Source organism: Chelonoidis abingdonii, chromosome 20, assembly GCF_003597395.2.
Source record: "Chelonoidis abingdonii isolate Lonesome George chromosome 20, CheloAbing_2.0, whole genome shotgun sequence".
NCBI classification, from domain to species: domain Eukaryota; kingdom Metazoa; phylum Chordata; order Testudines; family Testudinidae; genus Chelonoidis; species Chelonoidis abingdonii.
The window spans coordinates 11,875,563-11,896,778 of NC_133788.1; the positions used below are offsets into that span (position 1 = coordinate 11,875,563).

Genomic DNA, 21,216 nt, shown 5'->3' on the forward strand with positions numbered 1-21,216 from the left:
GCACTTTGTCTGGCTCTGCCAACAACATTTATTATAAAACAAAACTGGCAATTGAGTAAGGGATAGATCTGATGGGTTACATTTCTTTGTTCACAAAATTGAGCGTGATGTTAATGGGTTGTTCTCTGGCAGGGTATGCCCAGCCTAAAAGCTGTTGGGGAGCCAATGTAGGGAGGATGGTCTGAGATTAGGGTCTGCCAGCTCCCACCTCAACTGGTACTACAGCAGGGATCCCATCCCTCTCTCCCACTGATATCAATGGGGATCTCTTCTCCCCCATTGATATAAACAGGCAAGACTCCACTCCCAATTCAGCAGGAGAGGTGGCTATCGCCCGGGGATCGAGCGGAGTCTGGGATTCGAACACGCAACCCCGACCCTTGCCGTTGACGGCTCCCACCCCCACGCCTGCCAATGACCGCTTTCCGACCTGAGCACACCTCGCAGGCGCGCGCGCGCGCGCACAACACCCTTTCCTGGACTTGGCGTCTGGGAACGCCCTGACGCACCTCCGGCGTCGCTGCTCGGTGGCGTGCCGGCGTCGCGGAACGCCACGTCCAGGTTGGCTGAGCTGCTGAGCCAATGGGCTCCCGGCGCGCGTGCGCTGCTCTCCCCTTGCCGGGTCCGCGTCGGGGGCTGAGGCGGAGGGAGGGGGGAAGATGGCGGCGCCCGTCTTGCTGCGAGTGTCGGTGCCGCGCTGGGAGCGGGTGGCCCGCTACGTGGTGTGCGCGGCCGGCATCCTGCTCTCGCTCTACGCCTGCCACCTGGAGCGGGAGAAGGGCCTGGACCTCCACTACCGGGCCCTGTGTGACTTCAGCGAGCGGGTCCGCTGCTCCGCCGCCGTCGCTTCCCGGTGAGGGGGCAGGCGCCAGAGACGGGGGCCGGGTAGCGAGCCGAGAGGACGGGGCCGGACGGGGAGGTGGGAAAGCCCGGCGCCGGGGCTCAGGAATGGGAAGGGTGGGCTCGGGGATGACCGGTATTGAGGGGTGGGGGCGTTGGTTTCTGGGCGGTGGGTGGCGGAGGCAGGTGGGCGACGTGGAGAATCCAGGTGTGAGGCTGAGACTGGCGCTTCTCCAGCTGAGGTGTAATGGGACGGACCCCCCCCCCCCTCCAAGGAAGCTCCCCTCCCCGGTGGGGCGGGGTATCGGGGTGCGTTTCCTTTTCCCCAAGAGCAAAGCGGGGAGGAGAAGGAGGCTCCATCACTGTCTCCTTCAGCCACTCACTGAGGCCTGCAGGACTCGATGATTTCATGGCTCGGGACGAATAGTAAAGGGGTGTTCTCAGTGTCTCCTCGAGGGTGGAGGATTCTGCCCTTCGGAGGCGTGTAATTATTTCGCTCTGCCAGATTGTGATTTTCATTTCAATTGCTTCTGGTGGATACAGCTTTGGGGAAATGATAATCGAGCCATTGGGCTTGTGATAAATGAGGGGTGGCTCCTGGGCTGCTAGAAAGCTGCTGTTGTGTCATTCATCGAGGGAATGAGGCAGCAATTGCTCTCCTGTGTCTTTTGTGGGGAGCAAGAAGGATTTGAGGATTAAGTACTTGCAATTTGTGTTTTGTAATCTGTGGTGATAAGAGTACCTGACATTTTTTGGTAAAACGTGGCTCACCAAAATTAAATGGTGTAAATAATCAGTGTTTGAGGAAAATATTTAAGATATTGGATGTTTGGCTTGTTTAATTTTAACATAAACAGCTGAAGTGCTTTTTTAATGAGTGTTGTTTTACTCCATAGTGAAAAATGTTTAATGCTAAGGGTAAGACTTATTTGCTTCAGGATTGAAGACCCCATTCCAAATTTTCATTTTTCTTAATATTGCAGGATGAGTTTGTCTATTTAAGTATCAGTAGTACAGTTAAATTGGTAGCTGCTTTCTAGCAGCCTTCCACTTTTACAGGTATTTTGGGAGATTAATAAACTATAAATTTTATATGGTACTAATCTGACTTCTGTTTGCAAGCAGCTAGGTTATTTAATCATAAATGGTGCTGAGAATTTATGTATCCCTTATTTTTTTTACACTAATAGTGCTGTAACTTTGGCATTCACTGTTCAAACTTACAAATGTGGTAAAGTGCATGTAGTTTTCTAATTTTTTTTAAAGCAAATTAATATGAATGACTTTTTAGCGTAAGAAACAAGAGGGTTATCCAAAGACAGCATTCACTTCTTCATTAGAAATTTCTCTCTATATTTTTTTTAACAAGTTGTAGAGCTGGAGGCATTTGGTCCTTGAACAAATGTGTATTCTCCAAACAACTTCCTTATATTTTTGGGAAGTTTTGTGGGTTTTTTTAATTGGTGCTTTTGGGATAACGTATGCATGATTATTAGTTCAAACACCTAAGGCTTAACTTCAGTGAGAATTTCAGAAATGTATTTTTTCCTATTTAACGCACATTTTAGCAGTCAAAATACTTATTTTAGGCAATTATCATATTGTCATATCTGGATTTAATCATAGGAAAAATAATCCTGTAATGAATTAAAGAGAAAGTACTTACTCTTAAAACTAGTTTTACCGTGATTGAAACCAGCATTGCAACATACTGTGTTGAGAAGTGTGTGTACAAATCTCTGAAAGGCAGTTTGTTGGCTCTGGGTGGGGACTTGAAATTTGCTTTCCTAATAGTCACGAGATTAGTCTTTCAACCAAGAAAGGTCTTGAAAATTGGTCTTGTCTCTTTGAGAAATAACTTAAAATCTTAATCTTCTCTCTCTTTAGCTTAAGATGGTCAAACAACTTGAGCAATTACATTAAACTGTCATTAGGCCACTTACATTAAACTATTCAAGCATCATTAACAATGTAAATTGTTACTGAAGCTGTAATAAAAAATCGAAAGTCTGGTTGTGTGTGTTTCGACTGAGTGGCAACAGTCACAATAATCAATTTTCCGAACCTTTGGACTAGAAGTCAGTGGGAATACAGTTGTCCAAAGTAACGTTTTCAGGATTAGCCCATAGGTTTTTACTTTCTTTAATTTCTCTATTCCAAATGGTGCATATGTATAAGGCCTCAAGTTTCAGGTAAGTAAATAATGAAGTACAGTCTTGTGATTAATTTTTACGAAGTATTTGAATATGCAGAAGTGCTCTAACTTTTTAAAGGAATTTTTCATTGTTAAGTGGTAGTTGGGTAATTAGAGCACTTAATACTACTACTACAGCCTGAGTGTTGGGTTTCTGTGATATGGTATTTGTGGGCTTTTATGTGTTTTTCATACAACTTTATAGACATTCTGAGAGCTTCAGAGCATGCAGTGATATCAAGGAAGTAGAAAAGTTTGATATGATTGAGTTAATTGTGCAAGGACCAAAGAAGTAACTCAAGACAGGTGGAGCGGTCATGCAAAGGGAGTCTGTGGAACAGATGATATTGAGCATGCAACTTCTCTTTAGTCAAACGATTTTAGGAGAAGAATGCGCTTTCAGCAAATAATCTTTCCAAAACATGAGTGAGAGGATTATATGTGGCCTGGGAGCTGTGCATTTTTGTTGAAAGAATAGTTACTCTTAAACTACCGCCAAATGGAGATTTGTTTCTTTTTATACTGTTTCTTGCCTTTCACTGTATTTCAGTTAAATAGTTGCTGATACCTCCAGCAATAGTACTCTTTCATTGGCACTTAAATTCCAGTTAAATTGGCAGAGACAGTGAAGGCTCAAATTTCAGGTATGCTGGTAATTTCAATGTTAACTTCTTACTCTGATCTGCTATTTAAATTCACAGACAACTAACTACTCTATTTGGTGTTGATTTGTCTTCAGCTGAAAGACCAGTCTTCAAATTGTTAGTGTTGTGCAACAGTTTTCTTCTTTGTGCTAGATTTGTGACTGTAATTTGAGTGAGATCTGATGGTTTGTAGATGAAACTCCTGTGACAATACCTTTTCTTAAAAACATTCAGTTGATGTGTTTAGATTAAAAGTGAATGTGTAATTTATCTTATCTATAAATTTATTTATTCTCCTTTGATCTGGTCAGTTTGGGGATTAACTTTCTGGTCTTCAGGAAAGAGATTTTTTCGTTAATAAACTATTAGCATTTCACAAATCACTCATAAGCTGAATCAGATATTGACTCAGCATTGAAAATGGAAATAATTCATGTAAGCTACTGTTGACGGAGAGAGGCCTGGAAAACTGTGTATCTGGAGATCAATTCATCATGAAGAATTAATCAGAGAAATCTAGCTCCTTGGCTTATTTCACATATAAAAGTTTCTGTTGAGTTTATTTCAAGCTGGTATCATGTCACTATAAAATGACAGTTTGCTCAACATTGCAAGACCATTTTCTTACGAATATCCTATTATACACGTGAATATATTTTATTTTGCAGTACATGGCAAACTATAAAAAGGGCCTAATTTTATAATTAACACATTTTATGCTCAAGTAAGGAAGTAGAATGCTTATATTTAACTGAAATTTACTTTGTGAGTTACAAGTAACTTCTTAAAATTCAGTATTCGATGGCAAATTATACTTTAATATGATTACAGAATACAAGAAATCTACTATCCTATTAATATCTCTTGCATGCTATGGAGTAATTTTTCTTTCTACCATTTTATATTCCTTTTGGAGATGGAATGCTCTCGAACTATTTGTGTTTGACACTTCAGTAACGTAAGAAGCCTTGGGAGACTTCCAAGTCTGAGTCCAGGAGGGAGTTCACAGACTACCAATGGGTAAAAAGCAAAAGTTAGCAAGAACATTGTAAACTCATGTTACTACATCTGAGAAAAATGTTAGGAATTAAGGAAACATTCAAAATCTTCACTTGGCAATTACAGTAATGTTTTTAGTAACTTCTTTTATATTTAAGAATAATTGTAAGTAGCTGGTAAAATTTTAATTACAATGCAATCTGTTAACAGCAATCACAAAAGGAACTGATAGTCTGCCATAAATAACAGCTAGACTATCGCAGAATAGCTTTAAAAAACCCCAGAATGAAACATGCAAAGATGTTCATGCTACTTTAATGTTAAAAAGTTAAATTTAAATTTTAAATCCTCTCATTTAAGGCTTGTTGTTGTTGTTTTTCCCCTACTTTGTCCTTTGCGTACTGCAGTGGCCTGTTTCAGGTCTTCAGATATGTTTCCACTTCCTGGCTGTCTTCCAGGTTGATCTTTAAATGTCTTAGGGTATGGCTACACTTGCAGCTGTACAGCGCTGCCATGGGAGCGCTCCCACGGCAGCGCTTTGAAGTATGAGTGTGGTCGCAGCGCCAGCGCTGAGAGAGAGCTCTCCCAGTGCTGCAGGTACTCCACCTCCCTGTGGGGATTAGTTTACAGTGCTGGGAGCATGGCTTCCAGGTCTGGGGCAGTGTTTACACCGGCACGTTACAGCACCGTAACTTGCTGCGCTCAGGGGTGTGTTTTTTCACACCCTTGAGCAAGAAAGTTGCAGCGCTGTAAAGCTCCAGTGTAGCCAAGGCCTTATTGAGTGGAGCATGTCAGCGTATGACTATTAATGCATAGCCCCCTAACACAATGTGCGTTAACATGTTGGTGGCAACTCAGACAGATTTCTGGTGGCTAGCGTGAGTGACCATTGGAGCAGGTTTAATTTTACATCTTGAACAATATCTGCAGCCTTCACCAAGTGGCTGACTGTGGATGGTTTGGAAATAGTTAGTATTGATCTAGTTGGGCAAATTAAGTTTATCAAGTAAGTCCTAGAATAAAGATAGGTCCATTAGCTTTTAAGAGTGGACATTGACTTGAGTGCGACTCTTGAAACAATCTACTTCAGGAACTCTATCTTCAAGGTATTTCAAAATGTGGAAAGATGTCAGCTATCAACCTTTCTAAGGTGACTATGCTGAAAAACATTTGGTGGCTGTATGTACATCTAATGCAAGAAGTGTATTTGGATAGTTGAATTTAAAAAGTCATTAATTTATAAACATGGTCTAGAAAATTTTGCTCTTTTCGTGGATGAGTCTGTGCAGTTCTCCAGTTGTCTGATGTGGAGTTGCTGAGCATTGCTGTGTAACCACTAATATTTTTCTTTGTACAATGGCATCTGTTCACCAGTTTATCAAATACTATTAATAAATAGTGATTAGGGCTTAAAAGTTGTACTTCTATAAATATCTGGCATAGTTAAAGTGGTACAACCCCCCTATTTTGGACATTAGTACTGGTGTTAATTACAATACTTACACCAGTATTGTTTGTTCCTGTACAGGAAGAGGAAAAAGATATACAGCCCAATGGGATCGCATCCATACTAGAACTTTTACCAGTGTAACTACTTTGGTGATGTGTGTTTTTTTTTAAATTATACCTCTAATCAAAATTGTTGTGCTGGTACAACTTTTAAGAGTAGACCAGGCCTTAGATGTAATCAAGGTCAAGTTCACAAGAACCACCCCTAAACCATATCTAAACCAATGGGACATAGATCAAAGCTGCTTTGACGTCACACCTAACCTGATGTTTATATTACAGGTTCCTATTCAGTTCTGTTGTGGGGCAGTTCCTGTAAACTTGATGTCTGTCAAGTTTGTTTGATTCCAAGTTAAGAAAATTTTATAGCAGTTATCTTTCTCTTTAATGGTAAGTCCACTGACATCAGCATTTTTATATTGCTGTCGCTTCAAGAGAATATTCTCATATTTTTAACCCTGACTACTGCAACTATTAGTGACTGAGATGTAACAGTTAGCAACCATAATGGCAATCTGGGATAGAAAGCCAAATAGCTGTCTAGCCATTTTTTGGAACTGGCTTATCAAATCGTGTTAATTTTGAATTTTACTAGTGGTTTTGTTTAAGAGGCACCGATAGAGATTCCTTTTTGGTTTGTCTTTTGTGACTTCAACCACATTGAGTGCAAGCTAGTATTTTTGTTGGATGTTGTTCACTCACTGCAGCAAAAAATAAAGTTTCAGTAGTAGATCTTTCTTGAAGGTCAGGAGCATGTGGACATTCAGCTGGAGTCATTCCTATAGTATTCAAGCTTCCCAGGTAGCTATGTTGTCTGAAAACACAGATCCATTGGTGTTGACCCTAAAATGTCTTCTGAGGGGTTTAACTTGGCTTCCATAGTTCACATTGAACAGAGTTTTCAGATTGTTGGGACGTATCTACGCTACAAACTTAAGTCAACCTATGTTAGGTCGACTACAGCTTACTGCAATGGGTCATGTCCACACTGCCCTTCTTCTGTCGATGGTGCACGTCCTCACCCGGAGCTCTTCCTCCGGCTTAAGAGGGGCAGTTTGGGGGGCTGAGAGCCCAGGGAGCCTTGTTGCAGCTGGGCTTGGAGCGGGGGGCCCCTCATCTGCCCCAGGGTAAAGCCCTGTGAGTGTCTTTCTTGTCAGTATCACAGCCCCAGCATAGAGCTGTGAAATTGACAAGAACAGCCAATAGTAGATGTAAATAACCGGCAGTATCTACATGGGCACAGTGTTGCCCTCACTACACTGACATAAGCCCTATGCCTCTTGTGAAGATGGAGTTATGTCTGTGTAGTAGGGCACTTACATCAGCAAGTGCAAGGCATGTAGTACGTACACTGTTGTAATTAGGTTGATGTAAGCTGCCTTACGTTGACCTAACTCTGTAGAATAGACCACGTCTTGGTTTTGGGCAGTCCCAGGGCAAAAATACCAGGATACTTGAAAACTTTTGCAATTACATGGGGATTAATCAGTTTTGTTGTATGAAAGAAGTTGTTTTGAAAGCCACGAGTATAGTTACTTTCCAAATCTTATTTTCAGTGCAGAAACTTGCCATCTGCTATAGCACATACTGTGCTATGTCGTACGGTCTATTCTTCCGTCAACCTAGCTACTGCCTCTTGGGGAGGTGGATTAACTACAGCAACAGGAGGATCCCTCTTGTTGCTGTAGTGAGTATGTGCACTGAAGCACTACAGCAGGCATGGCTGCAGTGGCTTAAGTGTAGACATATTCTAAGTAACTGAGCAAAGCAAAGCTTACCTAGAATGAAGAAAATTGCTGTTGAGTGTTAGGTTGAATAACCAGCAGTGTCTGCTATAAAATTAGCATCTGTGTGTGAATCTTCTGTAGATCTAAAAGCTGAAATATGAGATTGTAGCCTAGCTGCTGCTGCTGTTGTTACAATTATTTATTAGAACTGTCGATTAATTGCAGTTAACTCACACAATTAACTAAAAAATGAATTGCAATTAAAAAAATTAATCGCTATTAATCACATTTTTAATTGCACTGTTAAACAATAGAATACCAATGGAAATTTATTAAATATTTGTGGAGGATTTTCTACATTTTCAAATATGTATTATGTTATAATTGAAATCAATAAAGTGTACATTGCTCACTTTATATTATTTTTTATTACAAATATTTGCATTGTAAAAATGATAAACAAAAGAAACAGTATTTTTCAATTCACCTCATAAAGTACTGTGGTGCAATCTCTTTATCGTGAAAGCATAACTTACAAATATGGATTTTTTTTGTTACAGAACTGCACTCAGAAACAAAACAATGCAAAATTTTAGAGACGACAAGTCCACTCAGTCCTACTTCTCGTTCAGCCAATCGCTCGGACAAACAAGTTTGTTTACATTTCTTGGAGATAATGCTGCCCGCTTCTTGTTCACAGTGCCACCAGAAAGTGAAAACAGGCATTCGCATGGCAGTTTTGTAGCCGGCATTGTAAGGTATTTACATGCCAGATATGCTAAACATTTGTATACCATTCCAGCGGACATGTTTCCATGCTGATGACGCTCGTTTTATAAAAAAAAAAAAAAAAGCGTTAGTAAAATTTTTGACTGAACTCTTTGGAGAAGAATTGTATGTCTTCGGCTCAATTTTACCCATATTCTGCCATATATTACATGTTATAGCAGTCTTGGGATGATGACTCAGGACATCTTATTCATTTTAAGAACACTTTCGCTGCAGATTTGACAAAACACAAAGAAGGTACCAATGTGAGATTTCTAAAGATAGATACAGCACTTGACCCAAGGTTTAAGAATATGAAGTGCTGTCCAAAATCTGAGAGGGATGGGATGGGGAGCATGCTTTCAGAAGTCTTAAAAGAGCAACACTCCAATGTGAAAACTACAGAACCTGAACCATCAAATAAGAAAATCAACCTTCTGCTGGTGGCATCTGACTCAGATGTTGAGAATGAACATGCTTGGGTTCTGCACTGCTTTGTATTGTTATCAAGCAGAACCTGTCATCAGCATGGATGCGTGTCCTCTGGAATGGTAGTTGAAGCATGAAGGGACATATGCCTCTTTAGTGTATCTGGACATAAATATTTTGTGACACAGGCTACAACAGTGCCATAAGAGCGCCTGTTCTCACCTTCAGGTGACGTGAACAAGAAGCGGGCAGCATTATCTCCTGCAAATGTAAACTAACTGAGCGATTGGCTGAACAAGAAGTGGGACTGCATGGACTTACAGGCTCTACAGTTTTACATTTTTATTTTTGAATGCAATTTTTTTGTACATAAATCTACATTTGTAAGTTCAACTTTCATGATAAAGAGATTGCATTTCTTTTGTTTTTTACAGTGCAAATGTGTGTAATCAAAAATAAATATAAAGTGAGCACTGTACACTTTGTATTCTGTTATAATTGAAATCAATTATATTTGAAAAATGTAGAAAACATCCAAAAATATTTAAATAAATGGTATTCTGTTATTTAACATCACAATTAATCAATTAATTTTTTATATTGTGGGATTAATCACGATTATTTTTGTATTTATTATTTTTTATGAAGTGTAAAAGGTGTATATAGAATAACATCCCTTCCTTCTTAAGTATACTAATATTTTAAAATCAATCATGAAGGTAAATGTATGAAATGTATTTTTGAGCACCGTTGGCAAGGTTACAAATTGGAACTTTGAATCTATTCCTTGTTGGTTTTAAAGAGCTTCAGTTAAGACTGGCAGAGTGACCCAAGTGACCTTATAGCTATGAACTGGGCTTAATCCAAAATCTCCGTCGGAGTTGTGCAAATGCTGCAACCAAGGTTCTTACCCTTGCTACACATTAGCACGCTTTCTAGGTACTTTAATCAAAAACTGAAGTAAAAATCAAAGGAGCACCCCATGAGTTCAGGCCAGCTTTATTGACCTTATTAGGACTTGCATTCCCAATTGAATCTGGGTGTTTAGTCTTCTGGATGCTAGTCATTTGATTCCTGGCCATCAATTTTCAGGGTTTTAATTTTTTTTGGTTTGTTTTTATTGTGCTCAGCAAGCTTGGAATTACCTACTTTTTCAGTTTGAGACACTGATAGCTCTTGCCAGCTCCTAAACCAGTATTAAACGTAAGCTGTTTGTTTAGTCACTTGTAAAGCATCTTGAGATGCATAATAGCAAAGGTGCTACTTGGAGTCTCTTTAGCTGCCTTTTTTAACTTATAATGGAGCAGCCAGTTCTTCAAGTGCACTCTTTTGGGTCTATTGTTCTTGAACATTAGTGAAATTCATAGCTGATCAGAACTAATGATCAACAGTTTCTAAAGTTTTCATTGATCATTTATCATGGATGGACAGAATGACACATCAGTGTCATGGTGTAACCAGTGTCAAATAGAGGTAATTGCATGTATTTAATAAAACATTAAGAATTGGTTCCTTCTGAGCCTTTTTAAATGCCACAAGTCAAAATAGGCAACATCTAAAGGGTTTGACAACATTGCACTCTTTCAAAAGGGACATAGTTTGAATAGAATTGTGTGCCATTTTCACAAATTTAGTGATTCTGGTAAAGCTAGATAAACTTTTCTAAATTTGTCAGGTTCTTTACTGTGAGATCTTGTTTACATAAATGTTTAAGAACCTTTTGAAATCATAAAGTTGTTTAAAACATTAGGGGTATTAGTTGCAAACAACTTAAGTAGAGCTGACAAGCTGTGATAACTTGAATGAGGAAAATTTTAAAATGGTATTTTGAAGTTATCTTTGAAGCATGCAGCAAAAGCTTTCCTAAAGGAAGCTTGTAGAAACTGTTTTAATGCATGGAAATTGCCTCTCTAAGTGAAACTTGTTTGTGGCATAATCCCGCAACTGTTAGAAGTCCTATTATCGAAAGGTTTAATAATAATAATAATAACTTTGAGATGGAAATCTGCCCACATGCCCATTGTTACTGTGGATGGAAAAACTGACCCTCCCAATATCAAATCCATGGATTACTATGCCATTTGGAGCCTATTTATTAAAGAACCTATTTTGCGTGTATAAAACAGAAGCTAGCCAGAAAATCGTCTGCACCAGAATAACAAAATACGAGTCAAAGAACGTGGTTAATTTGAAAATCGCATGTTAATCTGTTAACATAGGAATTGCCGTACTCTTAACAGACTTGTGGTCCATCTAGTCTAGTAACCTGTCTCTGACGTTGGCCAGACCAGATGCTTCAAAGGAAGGTAGCTGTGGGATAATCTGTGCGTCATGAAAGTCTCATTTGACTCCCTAATCATATGGTTTTAATTCTGAAGCCTGCACTTTGTACCTACTCCTTTTGCAAGTAGCATTTCAGATTACTATCGCTGAAAGGTTAGACCTTAAGTCTTGATTTTCCAGACTGAAGTACAAATATACCAATGCCGCCATTGTTTCATATTTAAAAACAATTGTGCATCTTCTAAATCACAAATACTTTTTACACAAATTGAGCCTTCTGTCCCTTCAGGTTGCAATAAAAATTGTTCTAGCTCTGTTAGCAAGCATTCACTCAATAAAGAGTACTATCCATTTGAATCTACAAAGAGCACTTAATGAGGTGAAGCGCTGTTTTCATGCAGGCTGAAGTCTTTGTTACCAAGAGACTAGATGGCATGAAACAGAGTGATTGTCAGCTGAGAGTCAGTTAATTTAGTTATTTATAGGGCTGTCAAGCGATTAAAAAAATTAGTTGCCATTAACCACGGAATTAAAATAAACGTATTCTATTTAAATATTTTTGGATGTTTTCTACGTTTTGAAATATATTGATTTCAGTTACAAAACAGAATACAAAGTGTACAGTGTTCACAAGTCCTGTAAGATCAGGGCCAAGAAACCCAAATCTGGTTCTGGTTCTGAGACTGGTAGCCTTGTAATTTGCACGCTATTTATCACAAATATTTACTTCAGTTTAAATTATGGTCACCTGAGAAAGAGAAGTTTAGTGCTGAGGAGGAACATTACCATGAACTGTAGAGATGGCACTTGTGAGAAGTACTGCATCAGAAGCACTAGAGCTCCACCCAGGAGTTTTATAAAGAAATTAAATTCTGCCAAATCACTAACAGATTAAATATCAGCAATAATAAGTTGACTGTTAGTAATGCATTTTGACATTTTAGACAGAGACTGAAAGGAACAAGTACAAGAGAATTTCACATCTTTTCACTCCTTACACAGATTTATGGCATGAAACTATGCCATGATGAGGCGAGTGTGGTAACAATGGGAATCTGCTGCAGGATTTCCAGTCCTTTGAACTGTCGCACTTAATTTAGTAGTGTAAACATATCCTAAGTCAACTTAACTTGATGTACAGCCACCGCAGTAATTTAAAGCGGTGTTTCGTGACCCTACTATGCTCCTTCTGTGCATCTTCACCAAGAGTGCTTCCACCATCTTAAACCTCACCCCAAGCCTGACAGTTGGAGGCCCCCTCACCCTGAGGCTGACAGCCAACAGGTGACGTAAGTAATGCGGTGTCTATCCTAAAAACATCAACCTAAGTGCTACCTCTCTTGTGGAGGTGGAGTTTAGTTGATGCAGTGGGCGATTTACATCTGTGGGAGCTACATTTTAGTGTAGACGCTTACACAGGTCTACGTAAAGCAGCTTACATTGACCTAACTCTGTAGTATAGACCTGGCCTTACACAAATTAGTAAAGTTAAACCTGTGTATAAGTGTTCGCAGGATTGAGATCAAAGTAGGTAAGAGCATAATACCTAGGATTGAAAGTTCACTTGCTGTAGGAAGCTTTCCACCAGTGAATAGGGTCATAAACTTCCATTTTTCCCTAGTATAAGATTTAATTAAAAAAAAACCCAACTCTTTTGCTCACACTTAGCTTACTGATGAAACCGGGCATTTTGCTATTTTTAACACTAGAAGAACAAATTGTTTAAGCAATATGGGTTTTAATATTTATACGTGAATGCATAAGAAATGAAATTCATTGTGAGGTTTAGGAGAACATGGATTCATGTAGCATTTCCAAGAAGCACACTTGCATTGGGGAACAAATTAGTGTGGTTTTCCTATGGTTGACTATCTAGTTGTACTCTGTCTAGGAACTGGCATGGAATTCTCTCTGTAGTTTTTGGGGGAGATGGGGCGGTTGGTGGGCATAGTAGTTGTTAAACCAATAAGCCCACTTTTCCAAAGTGGCTGATTTGCTTTAACTATATCTGATCTGAGGATGTTTTGAAAATGTTGCTCATAGAAGCTTACCTGATTTGCAAGTGTTTTGGCGATGAAAAGCACTAAATCATTCTCGTTGGGGGTGTTAAAGTGTGGGAAAGTCAGACATAGGGAAACTTTGGCAATAGTTGGCGAAAATGCAGGTGATATCTAACTTATGAATAGTAATAGCAGGCTAATGTTCTGTAATTTAACATTGTTTCAGTATTCAAGTTTCCATATATACTCGTTCATAAGCTGAATTTTTTTAGTAAAAAAGGGAAGCAGCAGAAAAGGGGGTTGGCTTATGAACGGGTATAGAGAGGGAGAGGTGGGACACTGCCCCTCCCCACAACTGGGGGAGCAAGGAGAGGCAGCACAGCCAGAAGGGACGAGGTGGGGCCAAAGTCTCTCTGCTTCTTCACGCTGCTCTCCCCCCCAACCTCCTAAGCAGCTGCAGCTCCGGGGCTGGCAGGCTGCAGCCGTGCCGCTCGGCCTCACCCGTCGGAGCATGCTGTAGCCATGGCACCTGGCTCGACCAACTGGAACAGGCTGCGGCTGCACCTCCCGGTCTGGCCTGCCGGAGCAGGCTGCAGCCGCGCTGCCCAGCCTGTTGGAGCAGCTCCAGCGAAGCCAGAGACATCCTCTCCAGATAAGGTGGGAAGGAATGGGATGGGGGAGAGTGTGGAGGTCCCGGGCTAGGGGTGGAGGATGGCCCCGGGGTTACTCCCCTTTCCCCCCAAAAATTTCCCCACCAGTTGCTGTCCCAGCCCATCAAGGTAAGCAGCTGGCGCACCGGTACACTTTTTGTTTACTTAGGTTTACCTCCGTGCCTGCGGATGCTCAAGGTAAACAAACCATCTCGGCCCACCAGCGGCTTATCCTCATGGCCGAGGAGCCAAAGTTTGCTGACCCCTGAATTATAGGGTCGGCTTATGAATGGATCATAAAATTTTCCATTTTTACTTATCCATCTTGGGGCGGCGGGTTGACTTATAAACGAACTGGCTTATGATCAAGTATATATGGCACTTTGCTTATCTCCTCTTTCAGTTGTCACTTTTAAAAATTATCCTTATTTTGCGCTGGCCACTAATATTTCTTGAAGTGTTCAGCCTTAGAGAGAAGGAACCATTTGTTCCTAGTACAAATATACAATTGATTTAAAAATTCCTTCTTACTGTATTTTCTATTATCTACTGTTACTCTTATAACTTTATCATTTATAAAATTGAAGCCTGCTCAGCTGAGATGCTACATCAGAATCACATTCTGTATAATATTGTGGAGAGAGCGTCTGCTAACCGTTTCCTCAATAAATCCTGACTTACCATTATAGCTTATATGCATTGGCAAGATTTTCAAACTGATAACTTCTAGAGAAATAAATGACTCATTGTAATGTCTTGCACTTTTTTTGGCTATACTGGTACTGAATGTACAAAATCCCAATTTTAGCATGGATGTATGGGATAGTGGTGTATCCAGTGCACCCACACTGTGACAAAGTATTTTGTTTTTTAAAGCGAAGTTTGAGCTACATATAGGAAATGCACTAGTTACCCCAGAACATCCTCCTATGGTGCTAAAGTGAAATTTGGGTGAGAAAGAAGCAGATCTCAAATCTGGGATTATTGGCGTTTATTATTTTACAGATGGGGTCGAGGATTTGGTCTGCTGGGTTCCATCTTTGGAAAGGACAGTGCAATAAATCAGCCAAACAGTGTCTTTGGACTTGTATTTTATATTCTACAAATGTTACTTGGTAAGTATTTAACTCTATTTATGGTCTAAAGTATATAACAGCATATATGTTAATAAAACAGGACATTGATATAAACATTGCTAAGCCTGGATGAAACCATGATAAACTGCACTGGTGCAAGTCACAATTTACACCAGTCTAGCTGTCCAGCCACAGTGGTAGCTCTAAAACTCCTCTAATTACTTCAAGAGTTACTTAGTTCGGTTTTAGTCTTCTATATCATTAATATGAGCACTGGCACAAAGACCGCATGTGGGAAGCAGACAAACAAGTGATATAAGATGTGTGACTAGTAACACAGGCAAACCCATCTCTGCCTGCCCCCTGTAAGCTGATATAAAACCAATGAAAATGTTCATAGATCTAACCTGATCAGTGTAACTTTTCCATAATTCAGGAACATGAAAGATGATGAAAATACCACTCACTGCTGATCAAAATTCAGAACCTGGAAACTCTGCTCCAAATTGTGATTTGCTACCAGCGTGGACTCATGATATTTTAAGCAGAGTTGTATGAATACAAACTCACTGAATAGAAATAGTTAAAATGTTAGTTCTTACTCAGGTTTTCTTTGCTTCAACTATGGAAAGAAGGCATTAAAGTAGCAATAATAACTTTGTCTTTTGTTGCAGGTATGACAGCAAGTGCAGTAGCAGCTCTAATCCTCATGACATCCTCCATAGTGTCAGTAGTAGGGTCATTGTACCTGGCATACATTCTGTACTTTGTGCTGAAGGAATTTTGCATTATATCCGTCATCACATATTTGCTGAACTTCATTCTCTTTATCATCAACTACAAACGACTAGTTTACTTGAATGAGGCCTGGAAACGGCAACTCCAACCCAAACAGGAATAACCCATGTTTGAACTTTTGACCGATAGTCTGAAGACCTGACTTCCATTTAAGTTTATTTTGCAGTAATTTTTTATTTTTCATATCAGACACTTTTCCCAAGAATCATCCAAGAATCATAACTGATATTTTTAATAACTGTAAATTGGAAGGGGCCCTAGATAATTTCTGTGCTAATCTTCAATTTAAATATGGCTACAAAAGAGAAAGCTCTAATACAATCAAAGACAAGCTTTAACTTTACTTTGAAGAAATTTCTTAGCCACACAAAATCTAGACTCGTCGCAACTTGTAAAGTGGGTAACGCTAGAAAATATCCTGTGTATAAATTCAGCTTCAGATATGAGGAGGTGTGATCATGACATTTAAATATCCTAGAATAGAGGTACCATATTTAATGTTGCCATGTTTACGGTATGTGTATTACATTTTTAGCCGGTGGACTTAAACATGTAGATTTGACTAAAACATGATATTGTAAATAACTAGAAATATTGGATCCATTTCTGCAAAACTCACTGTACAGTCAATTTTGTTAGTGTAGCAACTTTAAGAATGTTCAGCTTATAGTTGATTGATTGAAATAATGGAAGGAATGAGCCCATATAGTGTCTTGTGAGAAGCACGAGTAGTAGTGAGCGCAGCAACACAAGTGATGGTTACCTTTGCTCCATCTTTTTTCTCTATTAATGAAAATGGAATTAAAGCTAAAACTTCAGGTATATCCAGTAATGAAATTGTGATTTAATATCTGTACAATATGAAGACTGTTTAATATGGCCTGCAAAAAGCCACCATTGGGAAATTAATACGTGGGCACGGGAGAGGGGGGTATTCTGAAACGGGAGAAATCTCTTGTATAAGATATTTGAGTAGCACTTCTTAATTTTCACGCAGATCTGTTTTTCATTTTAAACTGGTGTCCAGACAGCCCAACACAGTTTTACCAACAACAGTCTGACATTACACTGAAGGCTGCAAAATAGAATTGTTAGTTACAGTGGGTACCAGAGACTTACTGGGCTAGCTGAGTAATGCACTGACTAAACTGAAATTTCACTGATCTTTTTCAGGATCTTTGATTTGTGTTATATTTAGAAATGAACTTTAGAACTGACACATATTGGCCTTTCAAGGGGCCTTACCTGTTTGAGTGGGATAAGTAGGTAAATGTGCTCTTGAAAATGAAACCCAGTAGTGCTATCATTGCTCTTTCTAATAACTATTTTTAAAAAGTAAACAAAATCATAAACAGTGTTTCGGCACTCAATATCCTGAAGTAGAATGTTGAAAGTGCCTTCTGTCTTAAATTCTTAAACCAAATATTTTGTGTGTTGAACCTGGCAGGCAGAAGTGTCCTTGCTATTTAACAAATAAACTTGCAGTATGTAGAAAAGTATTCTCTGGTCCATTTCAGTCCTTAGAATGAGAAGTGGTAGCAATATTATTGGTTCCTTAAGACAATGTGTTAAACAGACATGTAGGGCTGATAATCTGATACTTCATTTACCCTCAAACAAGCTAAATACTGTGTTCTCTGAAACTCGGTGAATCCAAAATACATTGCGTCAGCAATTTCCAGTAGCTGGTGCCATGCTTTTTCTGCCCTCATGCCAGCTAGATTGAACTAGATCTTTTAAAGAATACATCTTCAGATTTAGAAGCAACTACTAAAGGTGAGTCTGCTTAAGGGACACTATTCTTATGTGTTGTACTGTAAAATGAATTAAACACTAAAGTGTTGAAACTGAACTTAACTATGGAAGTATCATGTATAGTAGTGATGCTAGATATTTAGGATGACTTCACAACAGTATTTAAATTTACTGTTGAGGTAAATTTCTGGTTCTTACCCTGGATGTATGTGCAGACTGATTTATGGATGGAGTTCTGTGGTATGAGTAACATCTGTTACATGTTACACTAAACAACTTGTCTCTTGTCTAACAACTGTAGACAATGTATTTATTAAATACATTTTGTATTGACTGGAGTAGAGCTAAAGCTTGTCTTGATGTTTAGTTCTCTCTCAAATGCCTTGAACTTTGACATGAGCAACTTTAAACTGGGTACCTCAAAGCTTTACCCTCTCCTGGCTCAAGGTTTGGGGACATACCACTGTTGAATCTGTTGTATGGATTTATTTTGATACATTCATGTGATCTGCTACACTAAGGCATCTCTTCAATGAAAGAAAAGGTGAACATGTACTGCTTGAAATGATTAGTCACAATGCTAATATCTGAGAATAAGCAGCAGTGGAGACAAGTATAATAAGTATTATTTGGTCTAATTAATGACTTAATGCATAAAAACCCTCAAACCAAAAACCATCCACTGAAAATATAGGTGTTGACGATCTTCACTGTGTCTCTGTGCTTAACTGTGTGGGCATAGTCTGTAACCTCAAATTTTGTTCAGCTGAATCATCCAGGGCCAGATTTGCAGCCCCTTTTTGAGTGCCTGCAGCCCCTTTTTGAGTATATATCAGGCTTGGCCTCCATAAGAGTTTGCCATGATGCTGCATGCATACTCTTGCAAATTTGACCCTTAATTTTAAATCTTTTTCTTGTGTGCTTTTCTAGTGTTTACTTTATAATTCATCCTACCATGGAAATAACACTTGCTGGAAATAACCCCTTCCTCTTCTTGTGTTTCTCTTTTGTGTCAGAGAAAATGCAATTTGTGTGAATAAAGAGCAAAACAATTAGATTCTTGGTAGAAACAGCCCATTCTTGACCTCTCTTTACTGCTGCCAATGAGAGGCCGCATTTTTCTTCCAGTAAAACAGCTCAGTCATAATTAGTAATGTGCCAGATATCAGGCTAGTACTTACTCCTTCCCCTTCCCAACCAGAGTAAATGTCCTGCCAAATGTACTGAGATCTGTTACCTTTAATTTGAAAAAGCTCAAATTAACTTCTGGTAAACTTTCATGGAAAGATTGGAGTACAAGAATAAGGGAAAATGCTAGCAAACAATATGCAGACTTAAAAAACAAACACAAAACCGTCTCCACCCAACTGTGACTTCAGCACTCATAAAATTTTGTGTTTTCTTCAAAACACAAAAACTCTTCAAACTTTGGAGTTCCATCCTTTCAGGTTTTGGAGGGTGATAAGAGGACAGGGACAGGAATCAAATCCCAAGACTTGCTTAGAAAGCAAACATTCCTGAAAAGGCTTCTTACTATAAGATATTTGCCACAAGAAGGCCAATGAAACATTTCTCACCACTTTAAGTATCAGAGGTGAGAACAAATCTCTCCATTTAGAGGAGAGAAATTTCTGTATGCTGTAGTACTCGTCTTCTACTGTACTAAGTCTCTAATAGGTCTTGATTGGTCAAAACGGTTAGGTGCTTCAGGAGGCAAGTGTGGCTCCTAATTTGTTTGAACTAAACTTAAATAAACAATCTGATAAAACTTGACTTTGGTTCAGACAACATTGTTTAAACATGATCTAGACAAAGCTAGTCCAAAAAAAGTGAAGTATTCTGTTACCGTAAAACTATTGAGCATGGCCTAAATATTAGGTGTGTATTCTGTATAGTATGTTCCATCTAATATTTATTACTAGTGCTTGAAACTCCAGAGTAAACATCCATTTAAAGTGGAGTCATTGGGCAGATGTTCCTTTTATCAGTCTAGGTTGAGATACTCTATATCAGAGCTTTAGAATACAATTTTGCTAACAGGTAAAGAAAACCAATGTAAATATAAGAATGTTTATTTGTTGCACAACTTTTTTTGGTATAAAAAATAAATGTAGAAATGACTGTGGACGTCTTGCTGCAATCATTCTTACACTGCAGTAGTGCAGTTCAAACAAAGAGCTTGAATGAACCCAATCAGAGGCCTTTTTGGACTCAGTCTGAGCCTTAGAAACTGTTTTTAAAGCCAGTACTGTAATCTTCTTTGTAGAAATGTTCTCAGTTGTGATTTCTTTTTTTCAAAAGACGATGTATGTTAGCAGTAGAAGGCTGAAGCATTGAGTCCTCAGAGATACTAGTGCAGAAAATTCCTGTAGCTTCATGTATTGCTGAATGTTGTGTGCACATGGGAACATAAAGGTTGAGCACCATTGACTTGAGGATTTACTGTTTACAGTTCTTCAAGCAACATGCAGACATGTTCCTTTAATCACTTCCTGCTTTTGTTAGGCCTGAAGATCTGCTTTAACTCCACTCTGACAATGTCTCAGTATTCGAAATCTGCAGTATGTGTTCCTGTTTTTTGTTTAAATTTGCAACAAGCTGTGGAGAACTTAAGCAGGAAATGACTCTCCTTGGTATGTGTGCTTACCATGCAAATAGATGTTGAATCCTTACCATCTGTCTTGTTGGAGTGAACAAAAGTGTAGCCTTTTCTACTGAAATTGCAAGTCCTGTGCATATTGTAGGGATCTGAGTCCTAGTTTGTAATGCATTAACCATGTCAAATCTGTCTCTGTATCTTGATGTGGCAGCTATTGGTATGTCATTCTGTCAGTTTTGAAATGGGGAAGAAAATTAAAGCTTAGACATTAAGAAGTTTTTATAATTGCTTTCAAACACTGGTAATTGGATTAATATGGTATTCAGTAAGGTACTGGATAACATTTGAGTGACTGCTTTTTAACATGGATACACTTTTTTTTATATTCTGAGTTTTAGTTAATTAGGAAATCTGTAAAATTTAAGTATGCAATGTAAACATGACATACTCATAGTCTGGGTTTTCTTTTGCAAACTAAAAGAAAATTGTTCTGAGTTCTGTAGTGAGTGTACCTCTCCTTTTTTACTGCTGTATGTGGCAGTTAGAATTGCCTTTGGCTTCTCATGTGTTGCTTCAAGAGTAAAGAACACTATGCTGCCATCCAATAAATAGTGGCAGCTATTTTCTTTATATATGGGCAGAAATTTAAGTCAGTTAGGTCAGGCCAGGAGAAGGAGACATTGCATAAAGGTGAACTATAAGTGATAGTATGCTGGATCATTCTGGTCAGGTGATGGTGTGCAGAAATGAGGACACCCACGCAGTTTAATGCACATCAGTTACTGTCCAAAATCTAGTAAGCAACCACTGTTCAGCAACATGAATCTGGCAAAGGTGATGCTGCTGTAGGGCTAAACGTAGTCTTTGTGTAAGAAGTTTTTATAACTACCTCCACTATACTAGCTACACTGAGACTATATTGCAGCCAATAAGGTAAGGCCAGTA

The 21,216-nt window shown here is 39.0% G+C and overlaps 1 protein-coding gene across 1 annotated transcript; it reads left to right on the forward strand.

Moving 5' to 3' along the window:
* The first annotated feature begins 553 nt into the window (after positions 1-553).
* VKORC1L1 (vitamin K epoxide reductase complex subunit 1 like 1) lies at positions 554-19,797 on the forward strand. The gene is made up of 3 exons (XM_032774443.2): positions 554-853; positions 15,049-15,158; positions 15,794-19,797. The coding sequence occupies exons 1-3, from the start codon at positions 660-662 to the stop codon at positions 16,018-16,020; spliced, it is 531 nt and encodes a 176-aa protein (XP_032630334.1). The 5' UTR covers positions 554-659; the 3' UTR covers positions 16,021-19,797.
* Positions 19,798-21,216: the final 1,419 nt, after the last annotated feature.